The sequence below is a fragment of the Ranitomeya variabilis genome, chromosome 1, assembly GCF_051348905.1.
Source record: "Ranitomeya variabilis isolate aRanVar5 chromosome 1, aRanVar5.hap1, whole genome shotgun sequence".
Taxonomy (NCBI): domain Eukaryota; kingdom Metazoa; phylum Chordata; class Amphibia; order Anura; family Dendrobatidae; genus Ranitomeya; species Ranitomeya variabilis.
This window is the reverse complement of record NC_135232.1, coordinates 478840087-478863524: the sequence shown is the minus strand read 5'-3', so window position 1 is coordinate 478863524 and position 23438 is coordinate 478840087. Positions and strand designations below refer to the sequence as shown.

The 23438-nt window shown below is 42.4% G+C and overlaps 1 protein-coding gene across 2 annotated transcripts; it reads left to right on the top strand.

Moving 5' to 3' along the window:
• The first annotated feature begins 7109 nt into the window (after positions 1-7109).
• On the top strand, positions 7110-23201 carry LOC143765036 (solute carrier family 46 member 2-like). 2 transcript variants are annotated; one of them, XM_077251285.1, is made up of 4 exons: positions 7110-8501; positions 10331-10414; positions 17649-17805; positions 22563-23201. In XM_077251285.1, the coding sequence occupies exons 1-4, from the start codon at positions 7403-7405 to the stop codon at positions 22609-22611; spliced, it is 1389 nt and encodes a 462-aa protein (XP_077107400.1). In that variant the 5' UTR covers positions 7110-7402; the 3' UTR covers positions 22612-23201. The 2 variants fall into 2 exon arrangements, with proteins under 2 accessions (XP_077107400.1, XP_077107410.1); XM_077251295.1 differs by lacking the exon at positions 22563-23201 and adding an exon at positions 21406-22544 and having other exon boundaries at positions 7136-8501.
• The last annotated feature ends 237 nt before the right edge of the window (positions 23202-23438 follow it).

Sequence of the window (23438 nt, the reverse complement as noted above, 5' to 3'; positions counted from 1 at the left end):
TGTTGCACCAGAGACTGTCCAGTAGTTGGCGGATGCTTTAGTCCAGGTCTGGGAGGAGATCCCTCAGGAGACCATCCGCCACCTCATCAAGAGCATGCCCAGGCATTGTAGGGAAATCATACAAGCATGTGGAGGCCACACACACTACTGAGCATCATTTCCTTGTCTTGAGGCATTTCCACTGAAGCTGGATCAGCCTGTAACTTCATTTTCCTTTTTGATTTTGAGCATCATTCCAACTCCAGACCTCCGTGGGATATTAGCTGTGATTTACGTTGATCATTTTTAGGTTTTATTGTTCTCAACACATTCCACTATGTAATGAATAAAGATTTACAACTGGAATATTTCATTCAGTGATATCTAGGATGTGTATATACAGCTCTGGCAAAAATTAAGAGACCACTGCAAAATGATCAGTTTGTCTGATTTTTCTCTTTATAGGTATATTTCTGAGTAAAATATAAATTGCTCATTTATTCTATAAACTTCTGTCAACATGTCTCCGAATTTCCAAGCAACAAATTTAGTATTTTTTTTTCTGAAAACGAGAAATGGTCAAAATAAAAAAACAAAAAACAATGCTTTCAGACCTCAAATAATCCAAAGAAAACGAGTTCATAATCATTTAGAAACAACAATACTAATGTTTTAACTCAGGAAGGATTCAGAAATCAATATTTTGTGGAATAACTATAATTTTTAATCACAGCTTTCATGCGTCTTGGCATGCTTTCCACCAGTCTTTCTCACTGCTTCTTGCCCAAAAATGTAAGCAGTTCTTCTCTGTTTGATGGCTTGTGACTATTCATCATCCTCAAGAATAAAAAAGATGGCTGACAGCACTCACTTGCTGGGGCGCCCGTTCAAAGTCCAGGGAACCTTCCAGGACAATCAAGTAGCTTCAAACAAAAGGATCACAGCGCTCCATCCGGGTGTAATAGTTTCAAAGAGGTAGCTTTATTATGCCATCAAAGCAACGTTTCGACCTAATAGGTCTTTATCATGCTTGATAAAGACCTATTAGGTCGAAACGTTGCTTTGATGGCATAATAAAGCTACCTCTTTGAAACTATTACACCCGGATGGAGCGCTGTGATCCTTTTATTCACCATCCTCTTGATTACATTCCAGAGGTTTTCAATGGGGGTTCAGGTCTGGAGATTGGACTGCCCAAGACAGGGTTTTGATGTGGTGGTCTCCTAATTTTTGCCAGAGCTGTATATATATATATATATATATATATATATATATATATATATATATATATAGATAGATAATGAAAAAAGAGGGCAAACAGCACAGCAGACTTCCAAAAAAAAGTGATGTTTAATGCCCAAACGGCGTGGCGACCTTTCAGATACAATCCTTACTCAAGCAATGAATATCATCAAAGTGCAAGTATCCATCCCCCACCCCCTGAAGATGGCTGGACCATCATTGTAAATACATCATTGTAAATACACACCTGTACTTTGTATCTCCCCCACCTCATTGTAGATTGTAAGCTCTCACGAGCAGGATCATCTTATTGTGCTTTAATTATTGTATTGTTGATAACATTGTTACTTATGACTAGTGTTGAGCATTCCGATACCGCAAGTATCGGGTATCGGCCGATATTTGCTGTATCGGAATTCCGATACCGAGATCCGATACTTTTGTGGTATCGGGTATCGGTATCGAAACAACATTAATGGGTAAAATAAAGAATTAAAATAAAAAATATTGCTATACTCACCTCTCCGACGCAGCCTGCACCTTACCGAGGGAACCGGCAGCGTTGTTTGCTTAAAATTCGCGCTTTAACTTCCTTACGCGAAGTCCCGGCTTGTGATTGGTCGCGCGCCGCCCATGTGGCCGGGACGCAACCAATCACAGCAAGCCGTGACGTAATTTCAGGTCCTTCAGGATTTTAAAATTACGTTCCGGCGTTGTGATTGGTTGCGTCGCGGTCACATGGGCGACGCGACCAATCACAAGCCGTGACGTCACGGGAGGCTGGACACGCGCGCATTTTAAAATGCGCGCGTCTCCTGCCTCCCGTGACGTCACGGCTTGTAATTGGTCGCGTCGCCCATGTGACCACGACGCAACCAATCACAGCAAGCCGTGACGTAATTTCAGGTCCTTCAGGATTTTAAAATTACGTTCCGGCGTTGTGATTGGTTGCGTCGCGGTCACATGGGCGACGCGACCAATCACAAGCCGTGACGTCACGGGAGGCAGGAGACGTGCGCATTTTAAAATGCGCGCGTGTCCAGCCTCCCGTGACGTCACGGCTTGTGATTGGTCGCGTCGCCCATGTGACCGCGACGCAACCAATCACAACGCCGGAACGTAATTTTAAAATCCTGAAGGACCTGAAATTACGTCACGGCTTGCTGTGATTGGTTGCGTCCCGGCCACATGGGCGGCGCGCGACCAATCACAAGCCGGGACTTCGCGTAAGGAAGTTAAAGCGCGAATTTTAAGCAAACAACGCTGCCGGTTCCCTCGGTAAGGTGCAGGCTGCGTCGGAGAGGTGAGTATAGCAATATTTTTTATTTTAATTCTTTATTTTACACATTAATATGGATCCCAGGGCCTGAAGGAGAGTTTCCTCTCCTTCAGACCCTGGGAACCATCAGGAATACCGTCCGATACATGAGTCCCATTGACTTGTATTGGTATCGGGTATCGGTATCGGATTAGATCCGATACTTTGCCGGTATCGGCCGATACTTTCCGATACCGATACTTTCAAGTATCGGACGGTATCGCTCAACACTACTTATGACTGTTGTGTTTGAAACTATTAAACTGTAAAGCGCTGCGGAATATGTTGGCGCTGTATAAATAAAGATTATTATTATTATTATTATAAAGGTGCTCAATTCATCAATTCAGTACATCAATTAGTTACAAAATATTAAAAAGTGTACAATGTATACAGACAATATAAAAAGTGCTCAGTGCATATTTAAGTAACCATTTATGGAATACCATTATTATAATAACATGTCTCAGACATTATGAAAAATACACGTGAAATATCATAATAATAATTCCACACCCTAATGAGGAAGGTGGAAAAGAGGGGAGTGTGAATCCCCACCATCCATCTTCCACAACAGTGACAAAATAAGGACCCAACAGCTCCATACATAAAATATTCTCCACTTCTCCACATCAAAAGATTCACATGAATAAAACAATTTTTTGTGACATAAAAAATACGTAATCGTCATCTATAAAGGGGATATCTCCCAACCACATATGAATAAGGTGGAATGAAAGGGGGTGTCAATCCCCACCATCCAGACATCACACTGGCAATTGGGATATTTCCCCACTTAGTGGCATTTGAGGATTCTTACTCTGCCTGCATGGCAAACCTTATATTATGCTATACCATCAGTCAACCATCCCTTTGGCGGATATTTGCAGAATGTCATCAGACTGTCAAAGGGCCATACTTTATCTCCGAATGCCTCAGATTTGATCTAGAGGTAAAATGAGATTTTTTTTTTAATCTTAAATAATTAAAAAGGTTATCCATGACGATTTTATTTTTTCTCTTATAGCTGTTCACTATTGTACCTTGAAAAAACACACAAATTGAGCTGGAGTCTGAGTTGGTATACATGCAACATATAAACACATGTTCACATTAGCCATCAGACAAAACTACAAGAAACAAAATGAGTATAAACCGTGCTGTAATTAAATAAGTAAAAAGCAAAAGTGCAATGAAGAACCGTCCCAAACAAGGTCACCTTGCCACTGGTGGGATGGCTTTTATGCTTTTTTTTTTTTATATCAAAAACTGTGTTACTAAGAATCCTATGTTATTTAAGTTTTCCTTATTTTGCTAGAGTGGGTTAATGGTCATTTTGTTTCTTGTAGGTTTTGTCTGTTTAAAGGCTAATGTGAACATGCATTCATATGTTGCATGTATACTAAGGCTACGTTCACATTTGCGGTCAGCGCCGCAGCGTCGGGCGCCGCAGCGGCGCCGCATGCGTCATGCGCCCCTATATTTAACATGGGGGCGCATGGACATGCGGTGCACTTGCGTTTTGCGCCGCATGCGTCACTGCGGCGCCTGCGTCCGGGCGCAGAGGACGCAGCAAGTTGCATTTTTGCTGCGTCCAAAATCAATGAAAATAAGGACGCATGCGGCGCAAAACGCAGCGTTGTGCATGCGTTTTGCTGCATTTTTGTTTGCGTTGTGCGTTGCGGCGCCGACGCTGCGGCGCACAACGCAAATGTGAACGTAGCCTAACTCAAACTCCAGCTCAATTTGTGTGTTTTTTCTTGGGTTTTACCATGTTGTGCAAGTTAGGCCTCCCTTCCCTGAGCAGGATATTACATTTAAAAAGCTTCCCAAGGCTGAAGTGTCCAGAGTTTGGGACGCAGTCCTTTGTCTGCCCTTATTCACACAGGTCACTTCTGATACATGGTAAGGTTTTAATATTAGACTTTGTAGGACCGTCCTAAATAGGGTCACCTTGCCACTGGTGGGATGGCTTTTATGCTTTTTTATATATCAAAAACAGTATTACTAAGAACTTTATTTTATTTAAATGCACTTTTGCTTTTTACCTATTTTGTTACAGCAGGGTTTAAGCTCATTTTGTTTCTTGTAGGTTTTAACTACTGTATCTGCCTGTTCTGCTCCTGCCGGTTATTCTGCTGTTTCACATCCACAGAGCAGCTCTACCTCTTCTGGGCTGCTCTGCTGATGAGGCGTGACTGCTGACAACATGTTAATTTACAGCCAGGCCGGTTCCCCGCAGTTATGCAGCTGGGAGCTGACTGTCAATCACCATGATATCTGCATTCATGCCCTGTCAACAGAGCAGAGCGGAAGAGAGAGCATAACAGAATAGGTGAGATATACAAGGAATGCGATAGATAAGACGTTTCGGCTCCCCGGAGCCTTTTTCACAATCGCTGTGAACAAAAGAAGTATATATAAACAACTGTTGGTTAGGTTGTAGGTAGCTGAACCAGGCGTGTATTAGCCCGTTGTGAAGCACAGTATTAAATGCCGTCAGACCAGAAGTCTGCGGCCTGGACCGGAAGAGACGTTTCGCCGCTGGTGTGTATACACCACGCGTGCGCGATCATCGCTATGGTGACAGACGCTGCAACCTCAAGTTGCTCTTGTGGATATATCACTGCGCTGGTGTGCCCTAAAGAGCTGGTAATCATTCCTGCTAAAAAATAGTAATTGCATGGTGGCAATAACTGGAGACTGACGGCGCTGACTAGTCAAATGGGACCACAAAATGTATATATACGGGACATAAACCACTAAATAAGAGAACGGGTGGAGACATAAACAACACCTGTAAACGGTATTAGGCTACTTTCACACTAGCGTCGGGCTCGGCCCGTCGCAGTGCGTCGGGCCGAGGTTACCGACGCTAGCGTTGTATACGCCGCACAACGGGGGCAGCGGATGCATTTTTCCAGCGCATCCGCTGCCCCATTGTGAGGTGCGGGGAAGTGCGGGGAAGTGCGGGGAGGTGGGTGCGGAGTTCCGGCCGCGCATGCGCGGTCGGAAAAAGCGGACCGTCGCCAGCAAAAAACGTTACATGTAACGTTTTTTGCAGCCGACGGTCCGCCACAACACGGTTCAACCGTCGCACGACAGTTGCGACGTGTGTCAATTCGTCGCAATGCATCGTTAATATTAGTCTATGGACAAAAAACACATTCTGCAAGCACTTTTGCAGGATGCGTTTTTTGACCAAAACGACGCATTGCGACGGAGGACAAAAAATGCCAGTGTGAAAGTAGCCTAAAACTACTAGTTACACTGTATGGCACCTTAGGCGTGACGCTTAGTATGTATATGAGGGTCATGGAGTGATTTATGAATTTTTGGTAATAAGTAGACTGTAAACCTACAGACTGCCACCCTACAGCCACCAAGAATAGCTTACCACGTTCTCAGTTTAACAGAGTCACGCGTATTGTCTCTGATTCCAACATCCGTAACGATAGATTGGACACGATGGCCCAAAAATTCCAAAGAAGATGCTACCCTAGGAGACTTCTCAACACTGAGAGAGCATGTGCCTTAACACCTTCTTCCCCTTCTCCTTTGACACACTCTAGAGAGAGGGTTCCATTCGTACGCAAGTTCCACCCACTTATGCCCAAGTTTTATTCGATTATCAGAAAGCACTGGCCCCTCCTCACAAGAGCCTTCCCTAATATTGGTTCCTTTGGTGAACCAGTATTAATATGTACCAAGAGACCACCCAACTTCAAGGATAGACTTGTGAGAGCCGACATAGGCAGCACACACCCGACTACTACCCAAAGATTTCTAACTACCCAACGCAATGGTACCTTTCCCTGCCTGAGCTGCGCGGCTTGTTCTAATATCATCAAATCTGATAGCATAACTCATCCTAGGACTGGTAAATCTTATCCAATACGTGGCTTTTACACCTGTGATTCCAATTTCGTGATTTATCTGATAAAATGTCACTGTGGGCTACTCTTTTTCTACTACTTTGTCTATATTTTCTGTTATTATTACTCTTACTTGTTTGGTGCAAAGATTTATTTTTGACCTGAGTGCTTTTCTTACACGAGGTTTATCTGATATTTAATGCAAAGATTTCATTTGATTGTTTATTTTGGTATTTTATTTGGTTATTTTTTCATGTTGTTTATATATACTTCTCTTGTTCACAGCGATTGTGAAAAAGGCTCCGGGGAGCCAAAACGTCTTGTATATCGCATTCCTTGTATATCTCACCTATTCTGTTATGCTCCCAGATTATGAAGTAATAAATCTGTATAAATTTGGCATGAGAATCCACAAGAGTGTGCGGTGAATTACATATTCTACTTCCCCTATGAGGAATAATGCATAATATACAGTATATTGTATACAAACATTATACATATAACTTTCAGCACAAAAGTTTTCTTCACCAGTTGTATAACTCTGGCATTGACTCCCAGATTTTATTTGGGAGCTGGATATCCCCTTTAATCTGACATTTGTTGAACAGTTTCCTCATTTTCTCCGTCTGCCACTCCTGTATTGCTTAAACTGATGTGAAGCGTGCAAACAAAGCATTGTTCCGCCTATGCCACATGAGTAGTTCAGCAGAAATGAGGAAGTGTTTGCAGCTCGCTTTTCACTGTCATTCTGTCAGACACTTTGGATATCTATTTATCTAAAAACAATCTACTCACTAACTTCGACCTGGCGACTGAGATTGCAGCCTATAAAACTGCAACATATTCTACCGCAAAGGTAGATCCTGCACAGCACCTATCCGGCATTTCATTTGGAAGATAGATCTCAAACAGATCATACAGGAAGTTACTTCATTCAAAAAACAATTCTTGTTCATAGCCTGAAAGACTGATAACGGTACCTACAACCATGGCACATGTGAGGACCTGGATTGAGAGAGTAATTGCTGAAGCTCAGGTAAACAGCCCACGGGTGAGGACCTGGATTGAGCCAGTAGTTGCTGCCGCTCAGCTAGCCAGTTCCTTCTATGACACTGCACTGCTTTTTGCGGTAAAAAATTACTATAACCATTCCATGGCATCTCTAAATACATCTGATAGCAACATGCTTCAGAAATCCATATCAAACTTCTACATCATTCACAACCTGATCTTGGGACTAGTACCTTTGCTTTCTGCCTATATTTTGGCAAAAATTGGTGACAGGCAAAGGAGGAAGGTTACTATAAGTGTGCCACTATTTGGATACCTAATATCGAGGAGCCTTTTGCTGCTGGTCATCCTTTTGGACTGGCCTATTGAAGTGATGTTTGGCTCTGCTGCTTTAAATGGTATAACTGGATGGTTCACAACCTACTGGGCTGGAGTTATGGCCTGGGCGTCTGAAAGCTCTTCCGAACAAAACCGCTCTCTGAAGTTCATCGTCATTGAACTGGTATATGGAATTGCTGGTTTTATTGGTAGTTTGTCTTCTGGACATATTTTTGTGAGCGTGAGAATAACAAACCATCAAGGTACAACCCTAGTAATATGTAGCCTTTCGCTTTACGCATTTTGTTTATTGTATTCTATTTTTGTACTCAAAGTACCCCAGCATAAAAACACAGAAATAGTCAATTATGGACATGTATCCTCTGCGGAACCTACTGAAAGTTCAAAGCTTCTCGGAGGAATAGGTAAAGAACCACCTCTGAGCACTTCATCTGGGACACCATCACGAGGCTTTATCGCTCTTCTTTTTGCTAGTGCCATATTGTACAATGTTGCTGTTGATGGATGTGTTGATGTACTTTCTTTATTTTTGCTAAACAAACCACTTAACTTCAACCCTGAGTACATTGGCTATGCTAATGCAGCAGGATACATGATTTTCATCACCAGCTTCTTAGCCGTGTTTGTTTCATCCCGGTGGTTTAAGGATGTCACTCTGATTTTGATTGGCATAGCGTCTTTCACTGGTGGAATATTCATTATGGCATTTGTGCGATGGACATTCTTATTTTTCATAGGTAAGTAGAAGGGTATTGTCATTATCTCTACCTTCGATACATTTCATTTTTATGTCAGTAAATTGTAAAAAGTTACATTTATAAAACAGAATTATGACTTTTGTCTAACAAAACATGCCCCATAAATTTTAGGGCTGCCTTCTTTCATTAATTTCTACTATTTGGTAAGATTCATTGGAATAGTCTGCCTGTTAAAAGCATTACTCATTAAAAGTCCTGATTACAGGGATTGTCAAACAGCTTGTTGCTTATAGTGGATAATTTGTCATTAGGTGTGATTGTAAGGAGGAATTTATTTGAAATATGATTTAATTATTCAGCGTCTCCCACTCCCACACTACCTCCTAATCCCACCCTCTCTGTGTTGGAGTCCCCCAAGGCTCTGTTCTAGGACCCTACTTCTCAATATACACTCTTGGCCTGGGGCAACTCATAAAGTCCCATGGATTCCAGTACCACCTTTATGCTGATGATACTCAGATCCACCTCTCTGGCCCAGACATCACCTCTCTGCTGTCCAGAATCTTGGAGTGTCTATCAGCCATATCCTCCTTCTTCTCCTCCTCTCGCTTCCTCAAACTCAATGTGGACAAACTAAACATCTTTCCTCCATGTCACAGATCTTCCTTACCTGACCTATCGCAATTAACGACATCACGCTTTCCCCCGTACCGGAAGTCCGCTGCCTTGGAGTAACCCTTGACTCTGCCCTGTCCTTCAAACCTCACATCCATGCTCTTTCCACCTCCTGTTGACTCCAGCTCAAAAATATCTCAAGAATACATCCTTTCCTCAACTCTCAATCTACTAAAATGCTTGTACATGCCCTTATCATCTCCCGCCTCAACTACTGCAACACCCTTTTCTGTGACCTCCCTGCTAACACCCTTGCACCTCTCCAGTCCATCCTTAACTCTGCTACCCGACTAATTCATCTCTCTCCTCTCTCCTCTTCTGCTTCTCCCCTCTGCAAATCTCTTCACTGGCTCCCATTCCCTCAGTGTATCCAGTTCAAATGACTAATACTGACCTACAAGGCCATCCACAACCTATCTCCTTCATATATCTTTGAACTAATCTCCTGATATCTTCCCTCACGTAATCTCTGGTCCTCCCAAGACCTCATACTCTCCTCCACACTTATTCGCTCCTCACCCAACCGCCTCCAAGACTTCTCCCGAGTATCCCCCATCCTCTGGAATTCTTTACCCCAACACGTCCGACTATCAACCACATTCAGATCCTTCAGACGGAACCTGAAAACCCACCACTTCAGGAAAGCTTACAGCCTGCACTGACCCCGCTGCCTCCTCACCACTACTGGAGCTACCGCCTCGCTAACACTGGAGCTGCTGCAACACACCAACTGACTGTCTCCTTCCCCACCATCCTGTAGAATGTAAGCCGCAAGGGCAATGTCCTCTCCCATCTGTATAAGTCTGTAATTGTTAGTTTGTTTACTGTAAGTGATATCTGTAATTTGTATGTAACCCCTTCTCATGTACAGCACCAAGGAATGAGTGGTGCTATATAAATAAATAATAATAATTATGAAATTATCGGAGTACCCGAAAATATGGCTGCATGATCCAGATCTGGGTAACATGTATAAATCAATAGCAATTAGTCCATAGTATTCTTAGTAGGTGATTAGTGGAAAATAAAGTGTAAAAGCCACCCTACCTAGGCATTTAGATAGAGGACTTGGGAAACAAATTACATTTTTGTTCCAGATGAAGTGAAGCTTAATTAGAACCCTGAGTTACACTTAAACAAAAATGTATAAAAGTGGTGTATGTTGATCATTTTTATTTTTCAATGTTTTGCAGCTCGTGCAGTAATGATGTTTGCACTAATAACACTCCCAACTATAAGGTCTGTTTTATCCAAACATATACAAGGATCATCATATGGTAAGTAAAAAAATAATACTTCCGTTCCAGTGACTTGTATGTGCGGAAGGGCTCTCCTCACTTCCTTCCTCCATAGTCATCACCATATTCACATGGTTCCTAGCGATGACTGTGCAGGGAGGAAGTAGGGAGAGCATATTATTGGTGCGCACACCAGAGGTCACAGTGACTCACCAGCGCCTGCGCAGAAGATCCCTGAGTGCAGCACCCAAAGAAGGGAGGATGAAGTATGTATTTCTGAGGGAGTGCAGGGCGCAGGATTCTGGGGCCATAAATGACGTGCACGGGAGGGGGGTAGTATTACAATGAAGACAGGAGGCAGGGATTTCTTCCAAGCACCATATTCCCTGGATCCTGGAAGAAATCATTAGCATGAAGACGGAATGTATAATTTCTCAGCAACAAGATGGTAACTATGAGGCAAACAGGTAGGACTAGTAGGTAGAACTAGTGTAACATTTCTATTACCTGTATGCCCATATTAATAGGTCATATACGTCCTGGGGGGTGACAGATTCCCTTTAAAAAGAACCTATCAACAGCATTTTACTAAGTTAAGTACAGACTGGGCCATATTGGCACTGTCATAATAATTAAAATGATACCTCAGATGAAGAAATCCGTTTTCTTTAAGCTTTGTCATTTCCTTGTATTCATATCTTCATGCATAGAGGCAGGACTATGAGTAAGGTCTTCAGCTTTGTTCCGTCTCCTCAGTTGTGTCTGGGGGTATTTTCTTTTAATTTATTTAAAATTTCACACCGGCGCCCTTCATGTCATCGGCAGCACGTGCGAAGATTGAGCTCTTGGAAGTCTTCTTGAAAATGCTGTCTTTGGCTGCGCATGCATAGATTGCTCAGTGCCACAGGTGCCATTTTACTGAAGCCTACCATTAGTCCTAGCCACGGGCGGCACTTACACAGATTGATCTCACGATGCACTTGATCTAATGATGCGCTTCAGTAAAATGGTGCTGGTGGCACCAAGCAATATGCATGCACAGTCGCCAACGCCATTTTCTTGAAAACTTCGAAGAGCTCAATCTGCACAAGCACCGCACTCAGCTCGGACCGTGTGGGTGAATAATTTTAAAATGAGAAGAAACTACATCCAGGCACAGTGGATGATACATAACAAAGCTGAAGACCCTACCCACAGTCCCGCCCCGATGCACGAAGATATGAATACAGGAAACTTCAAACAATGATTAAAGAAAATCTACAAAACGGATATCTTCACCTGTGTTATCAGTTTAATCTGTATGACAGTGCCAATATGGCCCTATCTGTACTTTACTTAGCAAAGTGCTGCTGAGCTGATAGGTTACAGGAACAGTTACATTGTACGACCCATCAAAACCTTAATACTATCAATTCATAATGGTTTAATACCATTCTATTTTATGTAATGATTGAGAAGGCCTTCTTCACTCACAGGACACATGTGCGTTTCATAGCCTTTAATACAGGAAAGGTATTCATGACATGCCCTCTTTCTTAAAAGGGCTGTACAAACAAGATCATCTAGTGATGCATTCACATGGGTGCAGCAGACCTCAAGTTCCTTCTTTCAGAGGGCGTCTGGCATCAGTATAACTTGATGTCCTCTCTCACTCTCTTTCTGACTACTTCCAGATCAGTGGGATGTAGCTCCTTATTCATTTGTGCCTGATTCACTACCTTTAGAGTAGCACTATTCACCCTTGTACAATCAAGAACAAATAATAACAATTGGAGCATTCTGAATTTAAAGCCATGGGTCATTTGGTTTGCATTTTAACGTGTTGAGAACATGATTTTACAACATGTTCTAATATATATATATATATATATATATATATATATATATATATATATATATATATATATATATATATATATATATATATATATATATACAGTGGGAAAAAAAGTATTTAGTCAGCCACTAATTGTGCAAGTTCTCTCTCTTAAAAGATGAGAGAGGCCTGTAATTGACATCATAGGTAGACCACGACTATGAGAGTCAAAATGAGAAAACAAATCCAGAAAATCACCTTGTCTGATTTGGCAAGGTTTATTTTGCAAATTATGATGGAAAATAAGTATTTGGTCACCTAAAAGAATGCAAGATTTCTGGCTCTCACAGACCTGTATCTTCTTCTTTAAGAGGCTCCTCTGTCCTCCACTCATTACCTGTAGTAATGGCCCCTGTTTGAACTTGTTATCAGTATATTAGACACCTGTCCACAAACTCAAACAGTCACACTCCAAAATCCACTATGGTGAAGACCAAAGAACTGTCGAAGGACACCAGAAACAAAATTGTAGCCCTGGACCAGGCTAGGAAGACTGAATCTGCAGTAGGCAAGCAAATTGGTGATGAAATCAACTCTGGGAGCAATAATTAGAAAATGGAAGACATACAAGACCACTGATAATCTCGCTCGATCTGGGCCTTCATGCAAGATCTCACCCCATGGGGTCAAAATGATTACAAGAACGGTGAGCAAAAATCCCAGAACCACACGGGGGACCTAGTGAATGACTTGCATAGAGCTGGGACCACCGTAACAAAGGCTACCATCAGTAACACACTATGCCACCAGGGACTCAGATCCTGCAATGCCAGTGGAGCGCCCCCACGTTAAGGGCAATGGGGTAATCGGTACCGGGTCCCTCTGAGTTCTAGGAATGTCACGGTGGCCTGACCCGGTCCGTGGCCCTCTGAGGGGCATCCAATTAAAGGTGTAGTTTGTCTAGTCTTCGTGACGCCACCTGTGGTGTTCGGTCAGAGTGACCGACGCTGCTTAGGGGTCCGCTGGGGTGATGGAGTGGCAGCTAGATGGTATACCTTCCCACAGGTGAAGTATGTCCCCAGAGCTTCCCAGATGTGTAAATAGTGATGGTGGACAATGTAAGGCGCAATGATTAACAAGGACACAAGGTTGCAGTCTCTTTACCATTTACTGTAGACTTCAGTGTCCACAGTCCAGAGTACCATTCACAGGGCAGGCAGAGTCCGGCCGGTCTGAAGGCAAATCCAGAGTTCTCTTAACCAGGTGGAAATCAGTAGCCTTCCTACTAGCACCTGTGTGTTGTAGTACTTCCCTGCTGAGCACCACGGGATAGTCCTCACAACTTTTGTAGATCTTCTAGATGTTATTTCTTCCTCTCTGTCCCCGAGATGGTATGGATAGGACAAACCCGTTTGACTGGGATGGCCTGAGGCTTGTTTATAGGGACCCTAGAGATGCCCCGACCCCCACAATTTGCCATCGTGTCTTCTTAGGTATTAAGGTCGGGCAGCCAACTTGGAATTGACTGTCCTGCCGGTCTCTGAAGTAATGCGTAGAGTCAATTACTCCCTCGGTGTTCCGGCCACCAGCTACGCGCCTCAGAAGGAGGCTGCCTGTCTCAGGGCAGAACTCCTCCCGGTGTTTTCTCCTTGTGCTGTGACTTTATTTCTCGCTCTCTACAATACACTTCTCTTTGTGTCCTTTCTTAGGATACTGCCACACGTGGGGCAGGCGCAGCTCCGTAGCTTTCTATCTCGTGCTAGGTCTCTGCCAGGATCCCACCCGTGACAGGGACCCTCTGTCTGCAGCTCAGATGTTCCTCCTTTCCCCCTGTCTGCCTGACAGGTCTTGTCTGGGAAAAGCCCAGCCAGCTGCTCTCTAACTTCCTTTCCAACCCACCAGTTTTACCCTTCTGTCAGGAGTGCCCTACTAGATAGGAGCATGGCTCCCCCTGGTGGTCTGGAGTGTGAAGTGTGTTGTGATGTCATGATACCTGGAAAGATGGATTCCTTTAATACCTTCAGACGTAATATCACTCCTCCTGGTGGAAGAATGACATTACTGCAGCAACCAGGACTCTGGGGCGCTGCACCAGACATGTCCCCCTGCTTAAGCCAGTACATGTTCAGGCCCATCTGAAGTTTGCTAGAGAGCATTTGGATTATCCAGAAGAGTATTGGGAGAATGTCATATGGTCTGATGAAACCAAAGTAGAACTGTTTAGTAGAAACAAAACTCGTCGTGTTTGAAGGAGAGAGAATGCTGGGTTGCATCCAAAGTACACCATACCTACTATGAAGCATGGAGGGTGGCAACATCATGCTTTGGGGCTGTTTCTCTGCAAAGGGACCAGGACAACTGATCCGTGTACATGAAAGAATGATTGATGCCATGTATCGTGAGATTTTGAGTGCAAACCTCCTTCCATCAATAAGGGCATTGAAGATGAAACGTGGATGGGTGTTATGATCCCAGCAGCTGGGGATCACAGGAAATACTAGCTAAGTAACTAAACATAGACACGAGCTCTAGGGAGGTGGTAACTGGTCTGACCGCAAAACCTGATCCTATCCAAACACACTAAAGGTAGCCGGTGAACGTGCCTAAAATCCTGGACGTCTCGACGCAGCCTGAGAAACTGACTACCCCTAAAGAGAAAGCAAGACCTCACTTGCCTCAAGAGAAATAATCCCAAAGATATAGGAAGCCCCCAACAAATAATAACGGTGAGGTAAGGAGAAAAGACACACGTAGGAATGAAAACAGATTCAGCAAATGAGGCCCGCTAATACTAGATAGCAGAAGACAGATAGCGAACTGTGCGGTCAGTAAAAAACCCTACCAAAATATCCACGCTGAGAATTCAAGAACCCCCACACCAACTAACGGTGTGGGGGGAGAAACTCAGCCCCCCAGAGCTACCAGCAAGCTGGGAAATCACATATTAGCAAGCTGGACAAGAATCATATAGAACACTGATGATCAAAAAATGAACAAAACGGAAACTTAGCTTCTCTTGAAGAGACTGGGAGCAAGGTAGTCAGAAGGAATCAGAATAGCACTGAATACATTGACAGCAGGCATAGACTGAGAGTCCAAGTGAGCTTAAATAGAAAACCAGCCCACAGATAACGAGACAGCTGATGCCAGTCACAAACCTGCAGAAAGACAGCACTCACACAGTACCACTGTGACCACAAGAGGGAGCCCAGAAATAGAGTTCACAACAGATGAGTCTCTCAGCATAATAATGATCACAAGAATACCACCAGGGCAATGAAGGCGTGGCTTTGTGAGAAGCATATGAAGGTCCTGGAGTGGCCTAGCCTGTCTAAAGATCTCAATCCCATAGAAAACCTTTGGAGGGAGTTGAAAGTCCATGTTGCCCAGCAACGGGCAAAAAACATCACTGCTCTAGAGGAGATCTGCATGAAGGAATGGGCCAACATACCACCAACAGTGTGTGCCAACCTTGTGAAGTCTTACATAAAACATTTGACCACTGTTATTGCCAACAAAGGATATATAACAAAATATTGAGATGAACTTTTGTTAATGACCAAATACTTATTTTCCACCATAGCTTGCAGACTAAATCTTACCAAATCAGACAAGGTGATTTTCTGGATTTGTTTTCTCATTTTGACTCATAGTTGTGGTCTACCTATGATGTCAATTACAGGCCTCTCTCATCTTTTTAAGTGGGAGAGCTTGCACAATTGGTGGGTGACTAAATATTTTTTTTCCCCACTGTACGTATTATAGATTCTCCTCCTTCCTCCCTGACTGCACAGCCCTTCTATTTTTAAATGTCAATTGATGGTGGAGAATGTGACCAAACCAGTCCATGAGCCTATTCTAATTGAAAGACAACTTTCCTCTGTGCAGTGTTTTACAAAGATAGACTGGTCTGGTTACATACTCCACCAGCAGCCATTTTGGGAACAGGAGAGTGCAGCGCCCCAGAGTCCTGGTCGTTGCAGTAATGTCGCTCTTCTACTAAGGGGAGTGATGTTACATCTGATTGCACTAAAGGAGTTCACCTGACCAGGTATCACAGACACACACTACACTCTACACTCCGGCCACCAGGGGGGGTGGTTCTATCTATTAGGCCACTCCTCACACTCTGGTAAAACTGGGGGTTGGACAGGAAGTTAGGGTGAAAGTAGGTAGGGAGAGCTCGGGAGAGGACCTGTCAGGGGTGGGATCCTGACAGCGGCCAAGGACAGACAGAACGTTACGGAGCCGTGCTTGAGTGTTACAGCGGCAGACTCCTAAGAAAGGACACGAAAACGGAGTATATTGCGGAGAAGTGAGAAGCGAGATCACAGCACAGAGGAGATAGAACCAGAAGGAGTCATGCCCTTAAGACCGTGGCAACATCCTTCTGAGGCGCGTAGCCGGTGGCCGGAGCACCGAGGAAGTAAGAGACTCTACGTATTACTTCAAACAGCGGCAGGACAGTTAACTATAGGTTGGCTGTCTCACCTGAACCACCTAACGAAGACAAAGGAGGCAATTGTGTGATAGGGGCGTCTCTAGGGTCCCAGAATAACTCCAGGCCTACCCCGTCATACGGGTGCTTCCTAGCCATATCATCTGGGCGACGGAGAGAGAGAACATCAGAAACAGACACAACAGTTGTGAGAACTATCCCGTGGTGCTCAGCAGGGAAGAACTACAACACACAGGCGCTAGAAGGTAGGCACAGATTTCCACCTGCAAAGGGAACTCTGGTTGTGCCTTCGGACCGGCCGGTCTCAGCCAGCCCTGTTAGCAGTGCTCTGGATTGAGGATCCTGAAGCCTTCAGTAAAAAGGTAAAGAGACTGCAACCCTGTGTCCTCGTTATTCATCGCGCCTTGCACCACGCACTATCCCCTTTCATTGGACGCCCCTTAGCAGGGTCACGGACCGGGTCTAGCCACCGTGACAACCCCAGAACTGAGACAGAGAGGCCCAGTATCGAGTACCCCGCGGCCCTGCGTCTGGGGGCGCTCCAAGAGCTCTGCAGCCTATAATGAAGATTACACAAGGAGGAGAACCTGTAATCGTTATATATTAGTCGCTGCCAAAAAATCATGTCTCCAATAAATGTGTCAACATTACGATAAAGTGGACAATACCTTTAATTATACAGAAAAAAACAATATAGTTAGTGACAGAGGACAATGGTATTAGAGTAACCTCTAGACAGAAAGATCAGCTTGGGTTCTGCTTTCATGGTGGATAGAAGTGAAACCAGTCTGGTTAGGGGAATGCTAGTTAGCAGTGGGCTAGTGTACACAAGCATAGAAAGGATTGGGGTCTGAATAAGTACTTTTGCTTTTTAAGTGATGAGGTTGAGTTGGAAAAACAGTACCGTTTTTAAGGCAGTGGTGACTGAATGGATTTAAAGTGTGCATCAATTTTTTATGATAATTATGAGTGTTGTTCATTTATTTGTTTCATTTCAGGGAAATCTTTTGCTGTTCTCCAGCTATCTTTAGCCATCTCAGGGGTGTTAACATCAGTAGTGTTCAATAAAATTTACCAAGTCACTCTGGAGACATTCAACGGAACCTGTTTTATTATATCCGGAATTATAGCAATTTTCAGCCTCATTCCTATTAGGTATGTGAAGTATAGATGAACAAACACTGTTTAATTAGTTCTGATACTGTTGATATAATTTCATATAAATGTGTCATATTATCTTTAGGAGTATCTTAAAGTCTACCTGTTTTTTGGGATGAAATGTAATATAAATGCACAGTCCAGTTTACCATCTGATACACTGGAAGCCCTTTTTAACCTTTTCTGAAGAAGTTCACATGCACTGAGCTTGCTACACATTCATGATAAAGATAAAGACGTAGAATGCTAAGTACTAGTTACCACGACTGTTTAAGATGGAGCACTGCTATAATCCAACTTTCTCTGCACAAAAAAAGTCAAAGGTTGTTAAAGTATGATGAATCAGAATATTACACCTACAATAATAACTGCATTTATCATATATTTACTCCCCCAAAAATCTATTTATTACAATATACACATAAAACCATTACTAAAAATGCTTAAAAAATGGAGATCTTACCAAGAAGAAGGTGCATGGTATCATTGTACATGTATCAAGTAAATTGTATAAAGCGGCTCAAAGATTTTGACCAAGTCTAATAACTTAAAGAGGATGTGTCATCAGGTCAAAAGTAGACAGAGTTTAATATTATGTTATTCCCCCTGCTTCCCTAAATATTTTGTTTTTGTTTTCTAAAACATACGGTTCCAGAGATATGAGCCTTTTTTTTTTTAGTGCACATTTTTAGGTTCTTTTCAAGGGGAGTGTAGCACAGATGATTCTCAGGAAGCTTGTCTTTATTTAGGCTGCTATGAGCCACAACCCTTGATAAAGACCATAAAAATTAACACTAAATAATAAGGCTCCTATCTCTGGAGCCGTATGGTGGATTGAACCCCCTCCCCCCCCAAAAAAACAAAATAATCAGGAGAGTGATAAGTACTTTATAAATTCAGTTGCTTAGGGGTGGAGCCACATATTCATCCCTGTAATGAGTGGTACGACATGACCGCTCATACAGGACAAGCTGCGGCGCTGAGAGGAGGCATCGCGGGAGCTGGGTGAGTATTTTAATGCAAACGGGCAGGTGCACAGGGGGTGGGAGGCAGGAGGTGACCCCAAACTTTATTTTTAACAAAAAAAATATTAAAAAAACATTGATTTTTTCATTCCTTCTCTCCAGCGAACACTGCTGGGGAGAAGGAATGAATGCCGGCTTCAGCACCAAAAGCAGGGGACAGCGCTTAACTCTAGCGCTGTCTCCTGCACAGTCCGTGTGGTCCTCAGTCGGCACACGGGCGGCACACGGCTGCTGCACGTGTGCCACACTGATGTGCCACATGAGCACATGGACACGGATAACTCGGGTACCGATTTCTCCGGTACCGGAATTATCTGGACGTGTGAGACTGGCCTAAAGCACGTTAAGAAGTGGCAATATATCCACAAAGTAAGAGTGCTTAGTGCAAAAGAAATTAACTCAAGCAATGTAATAAGTTACAGAGTCTGATTGTAAAAGTATGCTAAGCTTGGGTTCACAGGGCAACAACATCATTGTCACATATTTAGCAACAAAAACTTGTTTAAAATGATTTGTTTTATGAAAATTCTGTTCTTTTATATAACCACATCTGCTGAATGAACTAACGAGTAAAACTCAGTGTGTGCTATGCTCCTAAGGGTTCGCTTACACTAGCATTTAAAAAAATCGGCCTCATTCTCATTGAGCAGAGTGGGACCATTTTTTTCTCACTTGTCATCCGTGTGCTGTCCGTATACAATCTTTTTTTTTTATTTAGCAGTTATTAATCATTTACATGACCATTTACAGTTTCGTATTTAGCAGAATTGTAATGTATTCGTAAAAATCAGATGCCATACTAATGGTCATTATGACGTGTGATTTTTTTTTCCTCTCACTGTCCGATTTCGGAGTGAAATCACAGCATGCTGCGATTTTTTTGTACTCAAGCGGAATACAGCTGAGAAAAAAATATGCAGATCTGCACTGCCTATTGAATAACATAGATCCGAGAACAATCCGATTTTTTTGCTGCACTCCTCCAATTTATATGCTAGCGTGTGCGAGCTCTAATAAAAGACTCATTTAGGAATAACATTTTTACAAAGGGCACATTACTCCTGAGTGCACAATACCTGTGATGACTTTGTTTTTGGGGTTCCCGGGACCAGGGGCTCATTCCCTGTCCCTAACCCTAGGGGGCGCCCTGGCTCGCCCTTTTCCCCGGGTTACTTCAAATGGTGAAGATGCCGGGGCCACATACCTTGCCTTAGCTCCTGAGTCCACCCTCAGTCTGTACCCTTCCCCCACCCAGGGAAGAGGGGAGTCGTAGTGTACCGTAATACATCAACCAGACTAACAAGGTACAAAGAACAGGAATAAAGGAAAATACCAATCATACAAATATACTCAAACAGATAAGAGAGGAATGCACCAGGGAGTGGAGGATTGGGTTAAACCAAGGTATTAGAAGAAAGGGATTTATCACATACTCAAAACCTAGCAACAGTCACAGATAAATCCACAAAACGCCTTCTCAAATAACGACCAACAACAACCTCCAGCTATGCAGCATAAACTATCTCTGGCAATGAGTGCTAGCCAGGGCCTAGTTTATATGGGAGATGGGAGATGGCTAAAAGTGCACAGCTGAGAGCCATAACACTCCAGGAGCTCTCAACAGAGCAGATTAACCCCTGCACTGCAAAAATAAATTTACACTATTTAATACGAAAGGTGAAGTACTTCTAATCAGTGCAAAAGTAGGAAAAATCAGAGGCTATGGTCTTCTGGCTACTCTCTGTTGCGGTAAACCCGTGACAGTCCCAATTGGCATCCTAATTAATAGTAATCTGCATTTCTATAAATTGTATAATCTTTTTGCATGCATTTTTACATACAGATTTTTGGCATTGCAGTTTTGCATTGATTTAAAATTGCCACACAAAAATAGTATTTAACTCCTTCGGTAACAAACGATTTTTCATTTTCGTGCTTTCTGTGTTTTTTTCCCTTCTATTAAGAGCTAGAACTTTATTTATCTGTTTATATACACAAATGAATGCTTGTATTTTGTCACACAAGCAGTAGTTTAGAAACAAACCATTTTACTGTATAGCACACTGAAAAATGTGAAAAAAAATTCCAGGTGGGATGAAATTGGAAAAAAACTGCAAAACTGCCATTATTTTAAAGGTTTTGTTTTCACGGTGTTCATTATGCAGTAAAAAAATGACATAGCAACATGATTTCTTGGAACAGCGTAATTACATTGATACCTAACCTATATATAGTTTATTTTAGATTTTAGTAGAGAAACACATTTCATTTGTGTAGCCATTTTAATAGACCCATAACTTTTTTTTTTTTCAATTGAGCTGAGTGAGGTCTTGTTTGCTTTGGGGGGCAGGGAGTTGTAGTTTTCATTGGTACTGTTTTGGGATACATGGTTAATATTGATCACATTTTTTTGCTTTTTTGGGGAAACTGCAGTGAGTGAAAAACAGAAAAATCCATATAATATTTTAAATAAAGCTGCTTTGTTTTCGATATTTCCTGGGACTTGGCTTTGACAAAACTCTATTGCTATAGTCATGTGCAGATTCCATGCATTTTTTATGTGTTTCCGCAGCAGATTGTTTCTTCGGCGAAGCAAAGTACCAGATCTCTAGTGCCACAAATAGGAAGTAACAATCCTAAAAGTCAATATCAACTCTCCAACGAGCCTTGTCACATGACTTAGGATTAAAGCCAGAACCAGAATCTCAATTTGCAGACACTGTGTTTCTGGGTACTGCCCCTCATCAGTGCAAAGTGTGAATTCTGGTTTGGCTGAGTGAGAGGCGTCTGACCAGAATCCAAGGGGTAACGTTTTTCCTTGCGGAGGCTAACATGTCAAGCCTGACATGCCAAGGTGCGGAGACTTTTAAGCCACAATGCTCCTCTGTGAAATATGTAAATTGCCTTTTCAGAGAGGAAGAGAACTCTAGTGCCACCTATAGGAAGTAGCAATCCTGAAAGTCAATATCGACTCTCCAACGAGTCTTGTCACATGATCTTAGGATGAAAGCTAAACCAGAATCTCAATTTGCAGACACTGTGTTTCAGGGTACTGCCCCTCATCAGTGCAAAGTGTGAGATTTAGTTTGGCTGGGTGAGAGGCGTCTGACTGGGATCCAATGAGTAATGGTTCTCTTTGTGGAGAGAAACACGCTGAAAACGCAGAAGCATTAATTACCTGCGGACTTTCTGAATCTGATGCAATTCCATGGAGAAAGTCTGTACAGAAATCTCAGCATGCTTGCAAGAAAAATTGTCATGCTGTGAATTTCAAACACGTACCCAGGTCAGTTTACACTGAATAAATAAAAAGTGGGCACGTGGGTCATATATATTTACAGCAAAGTTTCCAGGTGGAAAATCTTCTGCATATTACAGTACAAGCATTGTGGATGAGATTATACGGAATCCTAGTCACACACTGCAGAAGAAAGCCCAGCGCAAATTAAATGGAGTTATGAATTTGACATCTGCAGCCTGTAAATGTAGACATCAAATATTCACCGCAGAAGCATTTGTATGGCAGAAACTGCTGTGGTATATGCACAATTTAGTGCAGATATTGCCAATGTTATTTTCCTGCAGTATTATCTCCAGCAAAAACATCACATGTAAACATATACTCATTTTTTTTGTGTGCTCAGAGAAATATTCTCTTTATACCAGTATAATGTGAAACATCTATATTGTTACAACATGTAAGTAATTATATCTATCTATTTCTTCTAGTGTTTCCGCATATAAATATCCAGTGCTCCAGGCCATCAGAAGAGGGTGACCACAATGGCTTGAATTATATAAATACTATGACCGTTAATAATTGTTACATGCATAAACTAGTTTATAAAAATGGAAGTAAAAAATATCAGTATATTTCAATGCAAGTCTGATAATTTGAAAAATATTGAAGTGACTGTATATACTGTACACAATCATCACAATGGTATATAAAATCATACTGTGTATATTAAAGTGCCAGTACTGCACATATAATATTTTAAGCCTTTAAAATTGTGCTAGTCATAGTCAGTGGTAATATACATAGAGTTCAGCTCCTTCCATTATGCAAATGAAGATGACTGCTGATCACCAATGGGTCGACAACCAGAGGTCTCCAGCTGTAGTTGTCACTGCCGGATTGCCATGAGCAAGTCAGCAATTCTGCTACATACAGGCGATCTGATCATCAACTGTATGTAGCAGACCCCATCGGGTTATAGCAGCTTCTAGTCTCCCATGAAGACTATTGAAGCATGCCAAAAGTAAAAAAAAATGTTTTAAAAATAAAAAAAAATAAAAAAAATCTAAAAGTTCAAATCACCCCCCTTTCAACCCATTCAAAATAAAACAATAATAAAAAAAATCAAACATACACATATTTGGTATTGCCGTGTTCAGAATCACCTAATCCATCAAAATAAAAAATAAATTAACCCGATCGCTAAATGGCATAACAAGAAAGAAAAAGTCAAAACGGCAGAATTACTTTTTTTGGTCGCCACAACATTAAAATGCAATAATGAGCTATCAAAATATTGTATCTGCACCAAAATGTTATCAATAAAAATCTCAGCTCAGCACGCAAAAAATGCCTAAGCCAAGATC

Excerpts from the sequence above, each read along its gene's own strand:
- LOC143765036 (XM_077251285.1), top strand. The coding sequence starts at position 7,403 with ATGGCACATGTGAGGACCTGGATTGAGAGAGTAATTGCTGAAGCTCAG. Across the intron at positions 8,502-10,330 it reads GACATTCTTATTTTTCATAG|CTCGTGCAGTAATGATGTTT; the intron begins GTAAGTAGAAGG and ends AATGTTTTGCAG. Across the intron at positions 10,415-17,648 it reads TATACAAGGATCATCATATG|GGAAATCTTTTGCTGTTCTC; the intron begins GTAAGTAAAAAA and ends GTTTCATTTCAG.